This window comes from Arctopsyche grandis, chromosome 12, assembly GCF_051622035.1.
Source record: "Arctopsyche grandis isolate Sample6627 chromosome 12, ASM5162203v2, whole genome shotgun sequence".
Taxonomy (NCBI): domain Eukaryota; kingdom Metazoa; phylum Arthropoda; class Insecta; order Trichoptera; family Hydropsychidae; genus Arctopsyche; species Arctopsyche grandis.
The window spans coordinates 5,948,114-5,968,807 of NC_135366.1; the positions used below are offsets into that span (position 1 = coordinate 5,948,114).

Sequence of the window (20,694 nt, forward strand, 5' to 3'; positions counted from 1 at the left end):
TTTTATTTGGTTTTTTTTGTGTGTATATAAATTTTACGAATATTAGTCATTAATTTGTAAGCTATGAATAAATGATTCATAAATGTGATATTTTATTATTATATACACATTTGTGCCAAGTTTTATCCGTAAACATGCTTATGTATATGTTAAGAGTCCAAGTGTACATTTCGTCAACATTCTTTTGTTTATTAAATTTATTTGAATAAAAAAAATGAATATTTAACGACAGCCAATCAGAAACGAATTACACACACACATACACACAACGATCGGTCTTTGTTTTATATATAAGATAATTTCTGCATGAATAAACTAGTTCGTTTGTTGATTTGTTCCTATTGTGTATAATATAACTGGTCAGTTTGGTTCGGGTATTCGAACGAATCGGAGTGAACACTTGGACTATAAAATATACATCTATAAGTCTGTTACCGAGAGTTGGCGTGAACAAATGCGCTTGTGTGGTTTCGGTGAGTGAGTGTATAGTAAAAAGACGCTGTGTCCCTTTCGCGTGCTTCTGTGTGAGTGCGAGAACGCGCCAACTCTCAGCAACAGACCTGTACCATTATGATTCTTTAACCCTTTGAATGCTGAAAAACGCTGATACAAAGTAAACAAGAATACTACCCACATTGAACATTGGTCGTGTAATCCGTGTCAATATTTAAAAAGACTGGTTTACACTGGAATTTCTGAATTTATAACCATAGCAGAATTTCCCGATGGCGATCCCTAACTGCAGAGTATTTTAGGCTGTGGCTTGGTATTTAGATTGTGAGCATTACATTTTAACAACAATGAAGAAGATGGAACTAGTTTTGGAAAAATACATTCATTAATTGACTTCTTTTGTTTATTTTATATTGTTGCAAGATATATTAGAGTCTAAACACACCTTTACAAAACTCAAAATCCTCGACGGTATTTATCTAGGGTTTTTTTGGATTAGCTACAATTTTTATACCTGCTTTCTATTGGATTTTCAAATAATTCTAGTTGGAAATGTTGGTGAAATTTTCAGCGTGGCTATTTTATAATGTCATATAGATAGAGGTCGACAGTGTTTTCGGACTTACAGGCTGCATTAATATTTTGATTTTAATAATAGGACCACAGTTGAGAAGGTGGGAAGTGCAATAAAAGTATATTTATCAATTTTTATTATTTAAGTTACTAAAATTATTTAGTACCACATTTGAAGCAAATATAATACATGTTAACGAAACGTGTGTACTTCAAAACTATTACAGTGATCTCTGATATAATGAGATAGGAAAAAAAATATCTATTTATAACCATGTATGTGGAAACAGTCGGGTTTGGCCAGAAAACATCAAAATATGTGCAATTTAGCGATTTTATTTATCATTATATTTAAATTTATTAGTGGATTTACTTCAATAAAGTTTCAGACTACTATTATTTGAAGATAATAATAAAATGGAGTCTGGGGCGTTTGGTTTTTTATGACTCCACAGCCAAGGTTATAACAGTTAAACTATGTAACCTGTGAAGTTAAGTAGGGGCGGCGAGCAGGCGCATCTGATAGTCAGCTGTCATCACGCCGATCTGACAGTCGATTCTGATAACTTCGTTAATGATTAAATTCCTCAAGTGTTATGTCGGTAAAATATCTATCTATAAAAAGCCATCGTAAGAGTGGAAGTGGTTCAAAATCAGCTCTTAATGCGCCGCATACAATCAGTGAAAGTAATGAAAGTCCACAAGAAGATAATGGAGAAAGGAGAATATTTACGTATGCTATGCTGAAGATTAAACCTACATATGAAGATGTTTTTAACGCCTTCTGTTTATAAGATAACACAAATGATTCAATAATAAATAAAGCATTCTAAAATCCTGTCTTATTTTGAAAATTTCTTAGCCTCAACAGTCAATTGTGCAAAATATATCCAACTTGATTCAATAATGAGTAGTAATTCAATCCACACAAAGTAGTATGCGGTACATGCTTTTTTTTTTAGATAATTTTGCACATGTAAAAAAAGCGCTAGCACGCACAATGTATGCCGACGCAATAGTCGCAGTGTTTTCAGTGATATTTTATCTTTGTATTGGCAGTGATTCCCATATTTGAAGAAATGTAGGAGAAACTTCGAAATAATAAGATAGCACGAATTAACAATGACATGAGGATGCGTCCATCACACCTGTAGTCTACCCAGGCGTGCTGTGCCGTATGTACGATCCAGTGCATCTGCGCTTTGAGCTAGAAATTTCGTAACAATGCAGTTTCGTAATATTACCAACGGTTCGGTGATTATTCCGCAAAAAAAGGTCACTAAAATCTTGATCACGGAACATCTGGCACCCAAAACACCATCACGCGAAATATTATACTGACGGGAACTCTTTTTAGTGGAATAATCCGTTTAATTGCTTTAATCTGGATAAAAATGGATCTTCTGTAAAACCGCATTCGAACAATCTGCATAGTGTGTTCGTGTTGGATTAGTGTGGTATGTATTCATTGAAAACGAATGAAATGTAACAAAAAAATCTTTTATTAATGCATCATTTTATAATTACCATTTTGTTTTTAGTACATAAGGCCTCATTCCAATCGCCAACTTTTTTTCTATTTACAGTTTACAATAGTTCTTGCAGTGTCAATTTTATCATTTTTCGATAGTAGTTATTATATGTATATAATAATATATATATATATATATATATATATATATATATATATATATATATATATATATATATATTTTAATTGGAATTAATAATAATAATATAAAAGCAACTACACACTTATATAGTAAAATGTAGAACAATTGGGGATAATTTTCATTTTTATATTTTCAATAACATGTACACTCATTTGATGAGTTAATATATTGTATATATATATAGTTATAATTTGAATTCATCCATATATAATCTTATCACTAAGAATCTAGTCACAAAACTACGTTTTAGCTTATGCAAGTGCATTATTTCGAGATGCACTCGTCAACAATTACGAAGTGCATCCAACCAGTTCTTCGCTTTCGTCCAAATGATCGACGTACATAAAATACAGATTGGGAAGGGGTCAAATTTTGAAAATTAGATTAAATTTTCGATTAAAAAAAATGTATAATAGAATTATAAAATTGTTTATTTTCTTTCAAATCATTTACATTATCACCAATAGAAATTTATCAATCTACAATGTTTCGACTCAAGTCGCTTTTAAATCATTTATTTATTTATTTTTAATATATTCATATTCAAAAACTGCAATTACATATTTGCGCAATGCAACCGTTACAAATACGCAGTTCTTTTTGAATTAAATCGCATTCAAAATATACAAATCGATTTCCTTTGCCGCATTTCAAAGCCGTTTAACATTATATTTTTCATACTCACGAATTGCAAGAGAGCTCGACAGATTAATACAATTAATAATTATAATAGTCGAAATATCTGGAACGGGCATAACCATTACAAAAAAAATGATAGGAAAGAATTCAACTTGTCTAAATGATAGATATTATATATATATATATATATATATATATATATATATATATATATATATATATATATATATATATATAAATACGTTCGTACTTAATCAATTTTCTCTTCTCACTATTTGTATATACAAAAATATAATGGAGATTCGATACAGAACAAAAAATAAATGTTTCAATTTCGACATAAATACAAGTGATTGCCTTTTCTCCATTTATTTATATATATATATATATAGTGTAACAATATTAATCATTTCATATAAGTATATATTTAGCATAGGATGTGATATATATATGTATGGATATATATCGTAAGTTGTGCTAAAGTACACGTCAAGTGAATCGTATGAGACGTTCCAAACGGGAAGATAGAAAAATTGTACGTATATTAAATCACGGAACGGCCGTAAACATTATTTACAATATAAGATTCAATATGAAAAGAAGAAGCAGATAGCTTGCGAGCAAAGTGACGAACCTTTGGCAATGAACACGCACACACTAGTGTTTCCAAGATGGGAGTATAGTACAATAATTTGTGTAAATCAATTTACAAAATATCAAAAGGGAACCAATTGTAAGTACACGGGGCAGAACTGAAATTATCAACACTGTTGAGTTTATCATAACGATCGTCAAATGCTATAATAACAAGAAAAACAATAAACATTTACCCTTTATCCGAAAACTTAAAAAAAATATGGCGAGGCGATGCATGCACGTATCCATATTGAACGTATTCATAAAACAAAACAAAAAAATAATAATTCAATTATAGATAAACTCTCAATGAAAAAAATAATAATTAAATATACGTATAATATAATGGTTGTTTTTCTTTTCAACATTAATTACAAGTAGATTAAAAGAAAAAAAAAAAATTCAATGCAGATATATATTATGTATATACACGCTGTGATAGCTGGAAATGTCATAATTTACAAATAATCCCATCAACCGGTACAAAACTACCGTACTCCTAGATCATTGGAATATTTTGATGGACGTTAACTATTGTTGAGGCGTATTCGATATCGTTTATCAGTAAATATCAGGACAGCGAGACCAGTCTTGGCGCTCTTTGCACAGCCAATAGTCTCCGTTGTATACGTGAGCCGTGGTGTCGGTGGCACCAGCTGGTGCCGTCTGCCGTGTGAACCAAACTGGCTGCGAGTTAGGAGGTGGAGCTTCTCTACGCGCCGCAGCCTCTTCCGCTTCGGCTTCGCGTCTTCTCCTCTTCGCACGCTGCTTCTCTTCCAAACGAAGCTGAAAAAAAACATTAAAAAATTAATACTGTTACATATACTAAAATAAGAGGTTAGTAAAGAGTCGCCGGTTAAGTGCAATCGGATTAAGCCGAGGCGCATCCCTGACACTGTGCGACCGCTATAATTGGTTTCGAGGATTATCTGCAAACTAAGTGCAAGCAAGCTAAACAATGGCGTAGTAGTGGCACTCGGTTGCATTCCCGTGGAGTTCTCAGAAGTGACCGATACCGTGGGGCTGAGTGTCGTGGGAATACATATCCGAGTACGTGACCATAACAATTGGTAAACAAATCGGAAGTCGAAGATGTTCTGAGAGACCTGCCCCTTATAAGGCGATATCAGGACATTCTGGACGGAGCACTGCCAGTGCGTGTATCTCTTTAATCACCAATAAATGCTGTGACATGACTTTGGTCTTTTACTTGGATCCTCCACTCACCCCTACGCAACAATACTAATAGTACATACGTACATAACTGTCGTTTTATTCTTATATACATATAGGAATGATTTTTAAACGAGCCGAGCCGTATGTGTGGTTGGCCCAACTGCTAGGGATAAAGTGTGTGTGGTATGCATGGGAGAGACCGGATGCGTGTTGTTATGGTCACTTGTTGGAGAACAGGCCGGACGATATGTTATAATAAATAGTTCTGACTGAATCTGCGCGTTTCACTTGGAATCCTTCACATCCGGATCCTATATACATATTTTTGTTTTTTATTACAATCAATGTACACTCGTCATTACAGATCGCTCCAATGCGACGAGTGTACGAGAGCGGTCAGACAACGTATATAATACGTTGAATGGTCGGACAACGTATACAGTCCGTTCAATAAACATCGAATACAGAAATAAGAATCATATAGAGACATCTATGGATTATTTTTAGATTTTGTGCACAATTATTATTACAATTTTTATACACATAATAAACACGAAATTATAGGGATATCTATAGATTTCAGATTTATGTGCATAATTTTTACAAATTATACACAAAGATTGTGTGACAACAGGAAATGATCTATTACCAATTTTCAGGAATCGTCTCAACAATGATCAGATAAAATTGGCAAACTCTGATAGAGAAACGATCCATTTGGAGTCACAAACCCCCAAATCTAACCAGCAGTTTGATATTCTGTCTAACCCATGTAAGTTGACTCATATGGCGAATTACATTCCAACTGGTTAAAATATATTACAACTGAGAATTCAGTTCAACTTTAAGTTGTTATCAGATAAGATGAATAAGTTAGGTTTTCGTGAAAACGTCACTCGACCAGTAAATTGATTTGGAAAGTCACATTTTTATAGTGATCGTAATACAATAATCATTACCTTTATTTGTAAAACCTAGCAAATATTAACGCAGTATTGAATTCTAAAGCATTCGTAATAACATCAAAGCTGTCAAAACTCAACTCTTATATTACAATTGGCGCACATTGTTGAAAGTGTATTTGCGCTTATAGAGATGTAATTTACTAGTTGAATTGTATTTAAATATGAATGACCTAAAACGCCAGTCGGAATATATTACAACTGAAAATACACTTTGACTTGTAACTAGGGCTGACAGATTTATTGATATTCAAACCGGGACATTTTAATTGAATTCCCCTCCAGGCACAGATATTACAAGAATGATAAAAAAAACTTTGTAAAAAGCGTAAACTTAACAAATTACATTTAAGATCCTTCCTTTTATAAAATAGTATTTCCTTTCTTTTTTTCCAGTTTATTTAGTTATTTTAATATTAAATGAAATTAATACATTTGCCAAAGAAGATTGAAAATAAAAACTTTGATTTTCTCAATCTCGCTTTTTTTGCTTTTTTAACCATGGATGTGGATCTACGGTGAGATTGAGATTGGTGCATTTTTTTGCAGTTTCATAACTGCGGGAGGTCAGTATTTCTGAACAATGAAAAGTCAATAAGCAGCTATCAAAAACCGGGACATTTGGCTGTCCCGAAAGATTCTTACGGGACAGCCAAACGAGAGACTTGAAACCGGGACAAACCCAGAATACCGAGACGCCTGGCAGCCCTAACTACACATATATATCTAATACTATTTACTAATTTAAATTTTTTATATATATTTTTAAAAACAGATTATTGTTTTAATAATTTCATATCAGTTTATATGTATGAAATAAAATATAACAATAATGAAAAAATGTTCAAACAAAAGAAAGTTTTAAATACACAGGAAAAAATACAAAACTTAGTACTAAACGTATGCTGATAAGATTCAATATTCTGTGCACTTAGAGGCACTAACCTGCATAGGTGTAAAATTGACACGTTTCTTTTGTTTTGTTTTTTTTTATTTAAAATTTTAATTATGTTTTGCATGCAATTTCTTTCAATGAAAATTATATTCCAATAAAAATATGTGTATATTGTGAATTAATTGAAAGCGACTATAAAAACCTTTTCTTCGTTGGCCTCGTTCCATTTCCCTACTTCCATGAGCCGTTGATCAGGACGATTGCGAGTATCAGTCGGCGCCACATCATCTTCCATTTCGTTCAGTTGTGAAGCGAGCAACGTAAAATTATAATACCTAAAACGTACATACAATCATCAGCAACATTTCTCACGTGTTGATGCATCACACAAATGAAAAAAGATCATACTTGTCACTGTCTTCAGGCGGCATAATTCTCTGCCAAGCCGTTGTAAACTTGCCCGTTTTGCAAACAGTGCTATCCAAATTTGTGTTAGTCACTGGGGCGATTTCTATTCTGGTATCCCAATGACCTTGTATCACCCATTTAGGCTGGAAAATTACACAAATAGTCACTCAATGATGCACATATCATCCTTCATAATTAAATTCTCAACGTCGACATGTTAAATTTGAATACCTTTCCGTTAGGATTCTCTACGAGGCCGGTAACTTTTCGTTGGGTATCCTTAGAAAAATATGAATACGGTAAATACTTGAGATGACATCGAATTCCACTAGCAGCACCTTCACCCGTTATTTCCATATCGCCGTGCTCGTCTACCCACAGTTTTCCAACTATAATATTGTGCACCGTGGTAGTAACCTGAATTAATTAGATCGACGTATAGTTTCAAACTTGGTCCATGAATAATATTAGCACGCTACGGCAGAGACCAAAATAATTAGCAACTTTGATTGTTAAGTGGTGAACACAAGTACCATTGTGGTCTTGACTAATGTTCAAAAATAAAGTCATTGTGGTCTCTCTGCTATACATATATAAAGCTGATTAATTACCTTTCTCCACTTATATCTATTGCCAGTGCTATCGAATTCGACGTAGGCACTTCCTAGTGGTATAATTTGTAAGTATTTACCGCGGAATTTGGACGTCATTGTGAATTCTTGCCAGCATCGCCAGCCAGCTGCTCCTTCGCAATATTGAGCTACCATCGGTGGATGATGGGAAACCTACAAGACGTCACAATTAAATTAAAATCTTACATATTGAGTGCTTCTTCATTTGAACTCCCAATTACCTGTTCGGATATAGCTCTCCATCCCAAATCTTCCATTCGGTCACATTCGAAAGTTTCTCCTAGTAGAGGATTGAATGGTTTCCCAGTTCTAAAAAAAACATCAAAAATAACAATAAAACATTTTAAATTATACAACACCAGTGTTAGGGCGAAATCACACAGAGAAGAACGGCACGTCGTGTTCTTGGCTCCCCATGTGGAGTTTCTCTTACATTTCTTCAAATATGGGATACACCGTTATCGATCACTGTCATGCAAGTATAAAATTTTACCGAAAACACTCCAGGAGGTGATTTTGGGATGTCATATGTGCAAGGCATGCCACATTTTTGACGCATATTTAAAAGTATCTAAAAAAAAAAAAAACAATGTGCCGCGTTCCTTCCTGTGTGATTTCGCCCTTACTCAGAGGAACTCAACAGATATACTCCAACATGTACTAAGCCTCTTATCTGGCAGAATGACTTGTTACTATGATTATCAAACCAGAACATCCGATCAACCAAAATTTTCAATTATTATTAATATAAATACGAAGCTATGAGCCTCACTCCAAATAAACCAATGTACAGTAATATTTTCTATCGACCAGCTGGATGTTCTGACTAATAGAAATTGTGACAACCCCGAGGTACGGCCCGTAAAACCATCGGTTGGCCAGTGTTTCGCCGGTAAGCATTCACTTCCTCCCCGGCTGCCGAAATAAATAGTTGTGCATTACCAATACAGTCGTCTCACTCACACTACCCCCATAAAAATCATATTTAGAAGTCGTAGATAAAATAGGTTGTGGGTTCAAGTCCTGACTAAATACGTTGCTGGCGAAATCTCATGGTTATTAGAACACAGATCGACCGTCTCCTGCTAGAGATTTCCGATTTTTCTAGCTTAATTATTGTGACGGTTCCGATAAATCGGTATCCTCCCCCTCGCAATTTTTTCGCAATTCCAAGTTATTAACATTTCGAATTTGTTGAATATTATAAAATGCTACCTACATAATGTATTTCTCACAAATTTGCTATGTATCAAAAAATTTGTCGATTGTCCACAGATGTCTCTATTGTATTCTATGTTATGTTTGAAAAATTGTTGGTACTTACATATATACAAAAATAATGTAACCATATGTGTCGCCATTGGGTAACTCCTGTCATGGCACATATGATGTATTTATGTAATAAAAAATAAAAAATAACGAAGATTGCCAATCAATATTCAATTTTCAAGTTTCATCTGAGCAACTCTGATTTACGTATACACGTATTAATTATATGTGCATTTACAAACCTATTTGAGGTAGTGGCATAGGAAGAAACAGTGAAAGCGGCCACATAGGCCAACTGCTCGCAAGGATCCGTACAACGAGCCGCTATATCCAAAATGTTGGAGTATTCAAACTCCTCGGTCAACCTCTGGAGCATAGAAAGAGGCTCACTGAAATTGACCGGTATTGGTATTTTAGAGAGCTCTTTGCCTATGCAGTTCTTCATGATAGACCAAAGGTTCAGGGGATAGTTGGGCTTATCGGGTATCCGCATCCGACGTTGCCTCATCGTGCCTATTGGAACGACTTCTGTAACATGCGGCTGAAACGAAATTAAAATCATAATATATATAAACAGATGTATGATATTATGATAGATCGTTCAGAATGGTGTGAAATAATTACCCTCACTATGGGACCATTAGATTGATTTTTATGCGATTTTCTTAATTTAGTTTGAATTATTCCGTCTATCAATTCTTTCTCCGAATCTTCATTGTTTTCATTTGTATTTTGACCTGCATCCAGTGTACCTCGCCCGGCTTGATCAGCTACAAATAATACCTGAGAAAAAAAAAATCAATTTAGTAAACTACATATGCATAAGTTTGTATAATCTATGTAGCTGTATTGTGATAATCTAACCGTAACTATCAAGAGAAGGATCAAATTTCAATTCAAACATTTCATAAATTTGTTTACATATAAAATGGGCTGACCTCGTTCTACCGATTTAAAATTTCTCGAGACACGTTTACCCAACTTTTTCAGTGTATTTCGTCGTCGATTTTATATATATGTTACAGTCAAAGAGTATTTTCAGTTGTAATATATACGAACTGACGTTTTAGGTTATTCATATACTAGTAAATTATATCAATACAAGCGCACATACACTTTCAACAATGTGGACCATTTGTAATATAACAGTCGAGTTTTGACAGCTCTGATGTTATTACAAATACTTTAGAATTCAATAAGGCGTTTGTATTTGCTAGGTTTTACCAATAAAGGTAATGACTACCGTATTACGATAGCTCTAAGAATGTGTTCAAAACAAAAATGTGACTTTCCAAATCAATTTACTAATCGAGTGACGTTTTCACGCAAACCAAACCTCTCCATCTAACCTAGTATCGACTTATAATTGAACTGTATTTTCAGTTGCTATATATTTTGACCAGTTGGAATGTAATTCCCCATATGAATCAACTTACGTGGGTGGGACGGAATATATTCTAACTAGTCAAAATATATTATGACTGGAAGATACACTTCGACTGTAACATATTGTAACGTGGGAACATGAGAAAGAGAGAATCCACTATCTAAGTGGATTCGTGGGTGAACAATAGATACCCCGGATTAAGCTAACGGGTCTCAGTAAGTGCCCGAACAAAGGATACGCTGGAGTTCTCACAGACCTGGGCGAGTTCGTGCGTAAACAATAGATTTGCCAGGGGAGACCTTTACGTGCCTAGAAAATAGACACAATAGACAACAGATGGGGGAAGCTGTGCTGTGCAACTTGTCCTTCATCAGGAGGTACACACGGTAGATCTTGAAGGTGCGTTAATAGTTTAAGAATTCAAGAATGTTCACAATATGTCTCGTATGTTAACCACTTAATCGCCACGCGTTTTTAGACACCGATTCGATTATTTTATGTTTGTGTTTAGTGTCAGCCCTCGACAATACCTCTTGAATGTACAATAACAAACTAAGGAAAAATATTGACCTTTTTCAATTTCATTAGTATCACAGGATATTTTTAGATGTCACTGTGAAGAAACCAAAATTAATTTCGATTCAGTCTTATTAAACACGAAAGATCGCGAACCGGTGTGCGCGTGGCGATAACCCTTTGCCCGTGGCAATAAATATTGCGAACAAGCCCTGTACGCGGCGCACCTTTTTCGATAATTTGGCAATCGAGTTTTCGACCTTAAATACAGATTTTAATATTTACTCAAGTAACCAGATATGTTAATTAACACATAAAGTATTATTTTAAACAATAAAATACATAATATATCTCGTAGTTTTGGCTTAATTGTAAAATAATCATTCTTCATACAATTGAGACGTATCGTCACCATTGTTCAACAGACATGACGTCACATAAACGAGGTTTCAGTATGGTTCCACAAAAAACTAATTTTGACTGGTATATATTCATTTTAAGCAAATTGAATAGATGGCATTCAACTCTCAGTAATATATTCAACCAATTTTGAACCTTAAAACAGTTGAAATAGGCGCATATAAGGCTCAAAAGCCCGTGCAACGTTCAAAAATTCTATGGAAGACGGCCGCGCTACAGATTTGTCGCCCAAAGCTTCCATTGAAGACGGCCGCGGGCAAACGGTTAAGTGGTTAAAGATACTACATACATGTCTCGAGAAATTGCAAGTCGATAGAATACATATTTTTTAATACCAATACCTTTTAGAACTAAAAGACATATTTATTATATAATTACTTGTTGAGTTTCGGTGACTGTTTCAGTCTCGGAATCCTCGGAACTTTCGTTGTACGAAGATGAATTACGGCGATTGCCCTTAATCTGAAAATATCACAATAAACATTAATTACACACAGAATATTAAAATTTAAGGTATTACATATAAACAAACATTCGACTGACTGGAATTTTAATTATAAAGGAATTCTCTTCTCCAGAGTTGATGGCCATTGTAGAGCCGCCATCCTGTGCATCGTGAAATTCTTGATCGTCCTCTTCTTCACTCTCACGCGAACTACCACCTGGAAAAAAACAAACAAACAACATTAACAAGCGTTGTACATTATCCAACAATTACCAAATACATGAAATTATATAGAGACATGTAGACGAGGCCATCGTCCATCAACGAGAGACTACTTCAAACAAAAAGTGAATCACGAATGACGGGATGAGTCAAACCGACGAATTATCACAACGTCCCAGTTATTCGCGATATACACAAATGCGGGTAACACTCGGAAAATATTAAAAATTCCAACGACGACAAACACCGACTGGTGTGCATGCTCGAGCCGAACGAAACTGCATGACGACACTGTTTTGGCACGTGACACTGGTGCAACTGTTTCGCAACAAAATACGGGGACAACTAATCGCGTACGAAACGCATCCCAATAACAAAAAGAAAAACCGACATGTGGAATCCACGGCTGCTCGCAAACTGCTTACACGAATTTTATCGCAACGGCTAAGCTAATAATGCGTTGAAATGATCCCGACAAGAAAACTTGGCAAACTTGAGTGTGCTAGAATAAAGAAAAAATAAACAAAAAAAGCATATCACGAATAGTTCTCACGCGTTTTAACTCATCAGCCACACGAAAGACACTATTTTAGCGAAGGTTACCGTGAAACGATCAATTATATGATAATCTTCAAAGCAAATTTTCAATCCAATTAACGGACACAACGTACACACAAAGGTGTACATTTACAACTAAACATGTATGTCATGTCAATAAAATAATTTAAAAAGTAAAACAACCCACACAGCGATAGTAAATTTGCATTTTTAATCTCCACCGGCGATGTATGAATGTACATATCGGCCACACAGATGAGATAACAAGTGTAAATATTGAATGAAATACACTTTTTGAATTACATACCACAAATATATGTAGGTAATGCAGTATAAAAAATTTTAGTTCGTTAAATAAACAATGTTTTAAACCGCCCGATGAGACTCCTATGTTTCCTGACAACCAGATCCTACAATATTATATTCAGCTTAAACCAGCAGCGTGGACTAGCGGTTAGCATATCTTGCTATGGTCAGTGTGGTTATAAGTTCGAGTCACACTGGTTGCTGCTGGCCAGACTTTGGTTTGTGATCAGGTCAGTCGTTTCCTATTAGAGTTTGCCAATTTTTCTGATTTCGTTGAAACGATTCCTGCAAAATTGGCTTTCTCTCCCCATTTCTCTCGCAAAAACTTGAGTTATTATGTTATTTTATTTATTTTTATTTTTTATTACATTTTATACCTGGTAAATCCCAATGCGCCTTCCTGGCCAATTACAAACATTTTTTATTATACAAGTCGCTGAATTACGAGACATCTATGAATTGAACATAAATTTTATTGTACATTAATCATACTCAAATAGTGGTGACATAGTAGGTAGGAAGGATTTTAGCCATTTTTTAATCGGGAACCGTTTCAACAATGAAATCAGAGAAAATTGGCTCTTTGATAGGAAACGATCGACCAGAAACACAAATATCCAGGTCTGACCAGCAGCACTACAGATTCGAAAGAAGCACAGACCAACTACCTAATATCTACATTGCAATTTTGGTGACCGGAAAAATGCACTCGAGATAGTTGCACTCTCGAGACATCCAAACTTTCAAAGATGCTCAAGGAATCAAGGATCCACAAAAAAATCGGCATAGGGTATTTGTATGTTAACCAAGGGGTGCTATCCATTTTTTGTGGAATTCTATTGCATAAGTTATTTTTGAGCGCCTTTGAATATTAGGACTTCTCGAAACTGCGCTACTATTCAGTGCATTTTAGTGCATCTTTTCGGGCGGTCTCCGTGACGAGCCATAATGTTAAATTACAGAAAACGCAAATATCGGAAGGCAAAGATCGAAAATCGAAAGATCTTAAGTCGAAAGATCAAAAATAAAAGGTGCATGGTAAACGGTACATACTCACTTAATTTGCGCGAGCAAGATATTATTCGTATTCTGCGCGCGCACATTAATACGGGAGCAAAAGCCTGTTCCTCTTGTTCCTGTTGTACCCTGCTCGCGCAAATTAAGTGAGTATGTACCGTTTACCATGCACCCTTTTTTTTTGATTTAACTTAAGATCTTTCCATTTTCGATCTTTGCCTTCCGATATTTGTGTTTTCTGTAATTTAACATTCTGGCTCGTCACGTAGACCCCTTTTCGGGAACCTACAATTTTACAAATTCACCCCCATGTAAAACTTTTACAACTATAAATGTAAAAGAAGCCTTGTAAAACTACAATTTATTTATTTTCATCATATGTGCCTTGACAAGAATATAATTACTAACAATTTTTTAAACACAACAGTAACATAGAATACAAATCTATGGACGTCAAAAAAAATTTGATACAGAGCAAATTTACGAGAAATACATAAAGTAGATAGCATTTACAACAAATTCGAGATGCTAATAGTTGAAATTGGCGAGAAACTGGGGGGAAGATACCGATATGTCGATCAACCCTTTGATTACTGACGTCTTTTTCGTTGAAAGCTCGCCACGCTGAAAATTTCGCCAACATTTCCAACTAGAATTATTTAGAAATCCAATAGAAAGCAAGTATAAAAAACCTAGATCACTACCGCTGAGGATTTCGAGTTTTGTAAAGGTGTGTTTAGACTCTCTAATACATATATCTTGCAACAACATAAAATAAACAAAAGAATTCTATTAATGCATGTATTTTTCCAAAACTAGTTCCATCTTCTTCATAGTTGTTAAAATTTAATGCTCACAATCTAAATGCCAAGCCACAATCTAAAATACTCAGCAGTTAGGGATTTCCATCGAGAAATTCTGCAATGGTTATAAATTCAGAAATTCCGGTGTAAACCAGTCTTTATAAACATTGACACGGATTATACGAACCATGTTCAATGCATTTTTTTTCAGTGCTACCCGGAAAGGCTTAGCGGGTAGTATTCTAGTTTTTTTTTACATGCTAAAAATACAACGCCTATCGGCGTATTTCAGGCTGATGGACTTGTTGGTAAAACGCCGATCGGCGTTGATCAGCATTCAAAGGGTTAAGCTAGAAAAAGAGACGACTGAGCTGTTTTTTTTTAACAAATACAAGACTTCGGTAGCAGCGTATTTGGCCAGGACTTGAACCCACAACATATCTACTGCTATGCAATAAATAGCTCTACCAGTGCACTACGCTGTGGCTTATTAAAACTGTGTTTAAAAATCTCGTCGCAGAGCAAAGCTCCGGAGACATTTCACAAACAAATCGAACAACACAATCTGAAAGCGAATCTAAAGCGAAACATACACGAGTGCGCGCACTTGAAATTCAATCAAAAGCCAAGATAACACAATCCAAACGAACAAATACCAAAGTGAGCACAATAATTGCGAGCGACAAACATTGCGAGCGATATATGTACACTGCTGCTACACGACACACGTAGCAATCGTGGAAAACGACAGAGACGTCTGAGAATGCAATCGAAGACATGCAAGGAGGCAATTGAAGACGAGATCAATCAGCGATGAGGTCAAACGACCATCGAACACACCTATCCATACATCTGTGCGAAAACGTGATAAATCAAGTACTGCCATACATATTCAAACTCGATTAAGTTACATATTATGTAGTACATAGGTATAGAAAGGGAACCCCCCACTTGCTGTGGGTTCTGAATACAAATTGGCACTCATTACTACGAAGTGCGTTAATTTTCGAATTGAGCGTGTTTAATTGATCGATTGAAATGTAAATTGACTTGCACAAATAATGAGGTCGAAGACAAGCGTTCAATGCCAAACGTGGCCGCTCTTCGTACCATTGTCACGTCATAGCTTATGACGCAGTTTATGATTCGATACGGTTTGATCGACTAAACTTTCAGAAGTACTTATCTATCCGTCTATGTATGTATATCTATAGGGGATGTGTGTCATTTCCTTATCCATTTCCGCTCCGTTTGACTAATCGAGACCAAACTTTGCGCAGGTACTTCCTGTGATCCAGTTTGTGATGCTAGAAATCTGGAGTGTTTTTCTTTGCATCCATATTATTAATTTGAAAAATTCAGTCGTAATATAATTATACTACATAGCAAAACATTAAAACAAATGGCAACAGTGTTTCTGGAAAATACATTGCTTAGTCAAACTTGGTTTGAGCCTTGAATGGCTAAAATCATGCTCTCGTACACCAGTAATTGATAGCAGCATTATTTATAATAAACTAGCTGAACTCGGCATACGTTGTAATGCCATAATAACGCATGCAATTCCCGTTCCCGTTTGTTTTATTTTATATTGTTTGTTTTATTTTCCCATTTGTCGGAAAAACACAGGCAGCGAACACGTTGGTCGCAACGCGAAAACATTTGAAATTATAGCGTTGCAATGACACTCATTCCCGTTTTTGGGAGATTTGTTTTCACAGTAATCTTCCCGGACATGCATACAACAAATCCTGAAAGTTCCATCGTAATCGGTTCAGTGGTTTAAGAGCCTATTCGAGACACACACACAGACATTATTCTTATTATTTTGTATATATTACAGTCTAAGTGTTCACTGCGGTTCGTTTATGAACATACTAGTTTGTTCGTGCACCAATAGTTCAAGTGCTAAAAGTCAAAAGCTATCTTCAAATAGATTTCCAGCAGGTGACGCATGAAACTTTTAGCTGTCGAAAAATTTGACATGTCAAAACGCCAAGTATCTAAAATGGAAATACTATGGAATTGAAATTACAAAGTTTCTACAATTCCTGTTTCCGCTAATATTGAAAATATTGCAACCGAAGGTAAGCATACATGTGTACATAGAGGATGGGATAAATGATTGAGAATACTTGAATTATGCCTAATAGTTTGTGCATGAATAAACTAGTCAGTTTGTCAATTTGTGTACATTATGACTGTTAAGTACGAAGAAACAAAAGGAAAAGATTAATTTAGACACATCAAAAATAATTTGTTTCATATTATCTTTTAAAACTACTCCAAATTCACTTCCGAATAAGACTTTTACAACCATAGGCTGTCAAAAAATTTGATCTGTCAGAACGCCAAGTATAGCAAATAGGTAATCCTATAGAACCCGCATTACAACGTTGCTATAATTCCCATTTCCGCTATATCCCAGGTTACACATATGTATATAGAAGACAGAGAATTGAGAATAGTTTGTGCATGAACAAACTGTGTATACAGTTCGTTTGTCAATGTGTTATTTTGTGTACAATATAACTGGCAAGATTGGTTCGTGTATGAACAAACTATAGTACACATAGTATATATTTATGTGGGATTTAGTTCTCTAACCTAGAATAATGCATGCATGAGTTTAAGAATGGTTAAATTGTCATCTTGTACATGTAACGCGGTGAATGACAGTTCGTTGTGGCGCTCCGTTAAATATGTATTTAATTTAAACGACCAACGAGTCTCATTTTATTCTCATTTTTTTTTATTCTCCTGACAACAAGCGGAATGCACACTACGACTACATATACACGAACATTAAAGTAAAATAATACTATAAATATTAACAAGAAAAATAATGATCACTGGATCAATAGCTATTAAATGACATACAATGTTTAATAAATATAATTTAAAAAGCATTTTAAAAATCAAAATCAATTCTTCCATTATTATAAATAGAACATGGCCGATAAATTAAGCTGTAGTATGATAAAATCGACTCCATTTTGAATTTATTATATGCAAAATATAATATTATTCATTTGTTTATTTAAAAAAATAAATATATAAGCATATTGTATTTAAGTTAACAGTATTTTTTTTTTGATTTTTAAATGCTTTTTTTATTATTACTAAATTATGTTCAAAATACATCTTATATCTATGTTAATAGCTACTGATCTTACTGATCATTTTCTATTTTACAATTTTAATTTAATTTTTTTAGTAATCATAGTATTGTAGCGAATGCTTAAAGGAGCCGCGTTATAATTGGTTTCGCGGATTATCTCCGGGCTTAAGTGCAAGTCGGCTAACAATGAGAGAACCCCCGAATGCAGCGGTAACGGCACTCGATCGGATTCCCGTGGAGTTCTTAGAACTGGCAAAGCCAAAGCGTGGGACAGCACATCCGAGTACGTGACTAAACAATGGGAAAGTAACCGGACGTCGAAGATACCCTGAGCGACCTGTCTTTTATAAGGAGGTACTTAGACCATATCAAGACATTCTGGACGGAGCACTGCCAGTGCGTGTATCTCCTGAATCACCATTAAATGCTGTGAAACGACTTTGGCCTTTTACTTGGATCCTCCACCCACCCCTGCGCAACAGTATTATATTATTCTAATGTTAATGTAAATCATAATAGGAAAAACAGCTCAAAAACCTATTTACAATTCTTAAAGTTTACAATATGATTTCAGATCGTACAATAGTTTCGTTGAAACTGTAGCAAAATTGTAGCCGAAAAAAATATACAACCCGGGCAAAGCCGGATAATAAAAGCTATTAGGTAATAAAAGCATGAAAATCAAAATGGAAATGTCGTAATCATTGGTATGTATTCTCTGTATGTTCACAGGTGGGTACTACATACAGGTAGAAACATTGTAGGTTGGAAATGAGCAATATCTATTTCGAGATTACACGAAGTGGTGGGTTAATGACAATGAAATTGTTTCAATATTGCAAAACGCGTCTTAGGTATTCTCAAACTATTACAAAACAACACACGCATTGCTCCCGGGAAAATTCATTCATTTTTAATACGTATCGAAATACATTTTTTATCACCATCAAAACAAACGGTGCTCAATCTAGCGATAGGTTTTTATTGAGCTTATAAATAAAAAAATAAACCGCACAATCCTTGAATTGAACGCACATACATATACATATACATATATTCATGCAAACTTCCTCGCCGCGATAAATTCGCTCGTTTAGATCAGCAGTCGCCAACCGACGATTTAAGCGATAAAAAATTTATCAAATCGATAAATTTACATAAGGCTAAATAGACTGCGTGTGTAATTTTTTGGTTGCTTGCTTAAAATAATCTAAAAAATAATTATTTCACACGCGCAGACTCCATAAATCATCTGGGCAAAGTCTGACGTACACATGTAGAATAAAAACGAAGCTTGAATTTAGATTATAAATCAACGTTCATCAGACTTGCCAAAGTAAGTAATGGACTTTATTAAGTTAATATTTGAAAAGTACAAACAGTTGAGTTTGCTTTTGTATAGATAAAGCGGCAATAGACTTAATTCTTGCGCACATACACAAAGCACCCGACGAAAATACTCTTGCAAACGATTAAACACAATAAAATTGTTTCATTTTAAATAAATAAAGTGAAACTTGTAGAGGTAACAAATTTTAACACATCAAAAGAAACTTAGCATACACATAGAAAGTATGTATAAATACGCTGCTAACATCTATCAGAAACCTACATCCAACGTATAATATATTGATCAAAGTAATCCAATCAAACAAGCGATTTCTTTTTGTGCCAAATGTACTAGAAACTTATTAAATTATTTCCTTAAAATGAAACTGAAAAATAATAAGCATAAAGTCATTAGTGGTTAGCGTATGTTGCTAACGACTGGGAGGTCCCGGGTTCGATCCCTGTTTAGTCTTGCATTAAAAAAATCAAAAGCTATGTGATTTGAAGTATTTCTGCAATGCTGCCGATCAGATTAGATATTTGGGAACCAATCAGAGTTAGTCAAATTATTTGATTTAATTGTTGAAACCATACTTCACGAATTGACTACCTACACTGTCTGAATATAATCTCAAATTCATATACTTATATATGTTACATTGAATCTGTGTTCCCCAGTGAAATTATAATTTCACTAGTATAATTATACTTTCATATCAGTCGTTGAAAGCGTTAAAAATAAGGACATTGAAAATAAGCTTTCAACTTGGATGGTAGATCTAAAGAGTGGATCAACTTTGCGCAGTTCATTGTTCATTATTCACCGTGCTTTGTTAATTTTTATGATGAACCTTTTTTTATGCTCTCTAGCTTTGTAGTTTGCCCTGTTTCCTGGATAATAGACCCAAAACGCCCTGTTTCCTGGAAAAAGCACGCTTCCGGTCATACCTATAATCATAACAACAGCAATTGGAAGAAAGGACTAAGGACTGCGAACTTTATGAAAAACTAGAGGCTAGCCGGCTTCGCTCGGTTTCACTTTTAAAGATCTCTTTTAGCACGGATATAATAAAAGTAAGTTGAAATGGAAATGCAGTCTAGTAGTGAATTTATTTGAATAGAACAAAAAAAATTAACGACCAACCAATCACAAACGTCTGACCAATCCAGTCAATCAGAAATGACTTTGACGACAGCCAATCAGAAACAAATTACAGACGCGTTTCGGTTTCATATATAAGATAGGGAATTCCG

General features: G+C 34.7%; 2 protein-coding genes across 3 annotated transcripts in view; one reads left to right on the forward strand and one right to left on the reverse strand.

The window, feature by feature from the left end:
• Positions 1-20,694, forward strand: part of LOC143920042 (uncharacterized) — a 366,222-nt gene that overhangs the window by 185,269 nt on the left and 160,259 nt on the right. The window lies entirely within an intron of this gene.
• Osbp (oxysterol binding protein) overlaps positions 3,114-20,694 on the reverse strand; it is a 48,980-nt gene continuing 31,399 nt past the window's right edge. For both annotated transcript variants that reach the window (XM_077442685.1, XM_077442684.1), the window contains 10 exons: positions 12,183-12,301; positions 12,018-12,101; positions 9,941-10,099; positions 9,559-9,857; positions 8,269-8,356; positions 8,027-8,200; positions 7,647-7,832; positions 7,416-7,558; positions 7,210-7,342; positions 3,114-4,760 (listed from right to left, as the gene is read on the reverse strand). In XM_077442685.1, coding sequence (XP_077298811.1) covers positions 4,536-4,760; positions 7,210-7,342; positions 7,416-7,558; positions 7,647-7,832; positions 8,027-8,200; positions 8,269-8,356; positions 9,559-9,857; positions 9,941-10,099; positions 12,018-12,101; positions 12,183-12,301 — 1,610 coding nt within the window. In that variant the 3' untranslated portion in view covers positions 3,114-4,535. The remainder of the gene's footprint in view (positions 4,761-7,209; positions 7,343-7,415; positions 7,559-7,646; positions 7,833-8,026; positions 8,201-8,268; positions 8,357-9,558; positions 9,858-9,940; positions 10,100-12,017; positions 12,102-12,182; positions 12,302-20,694) is intronic.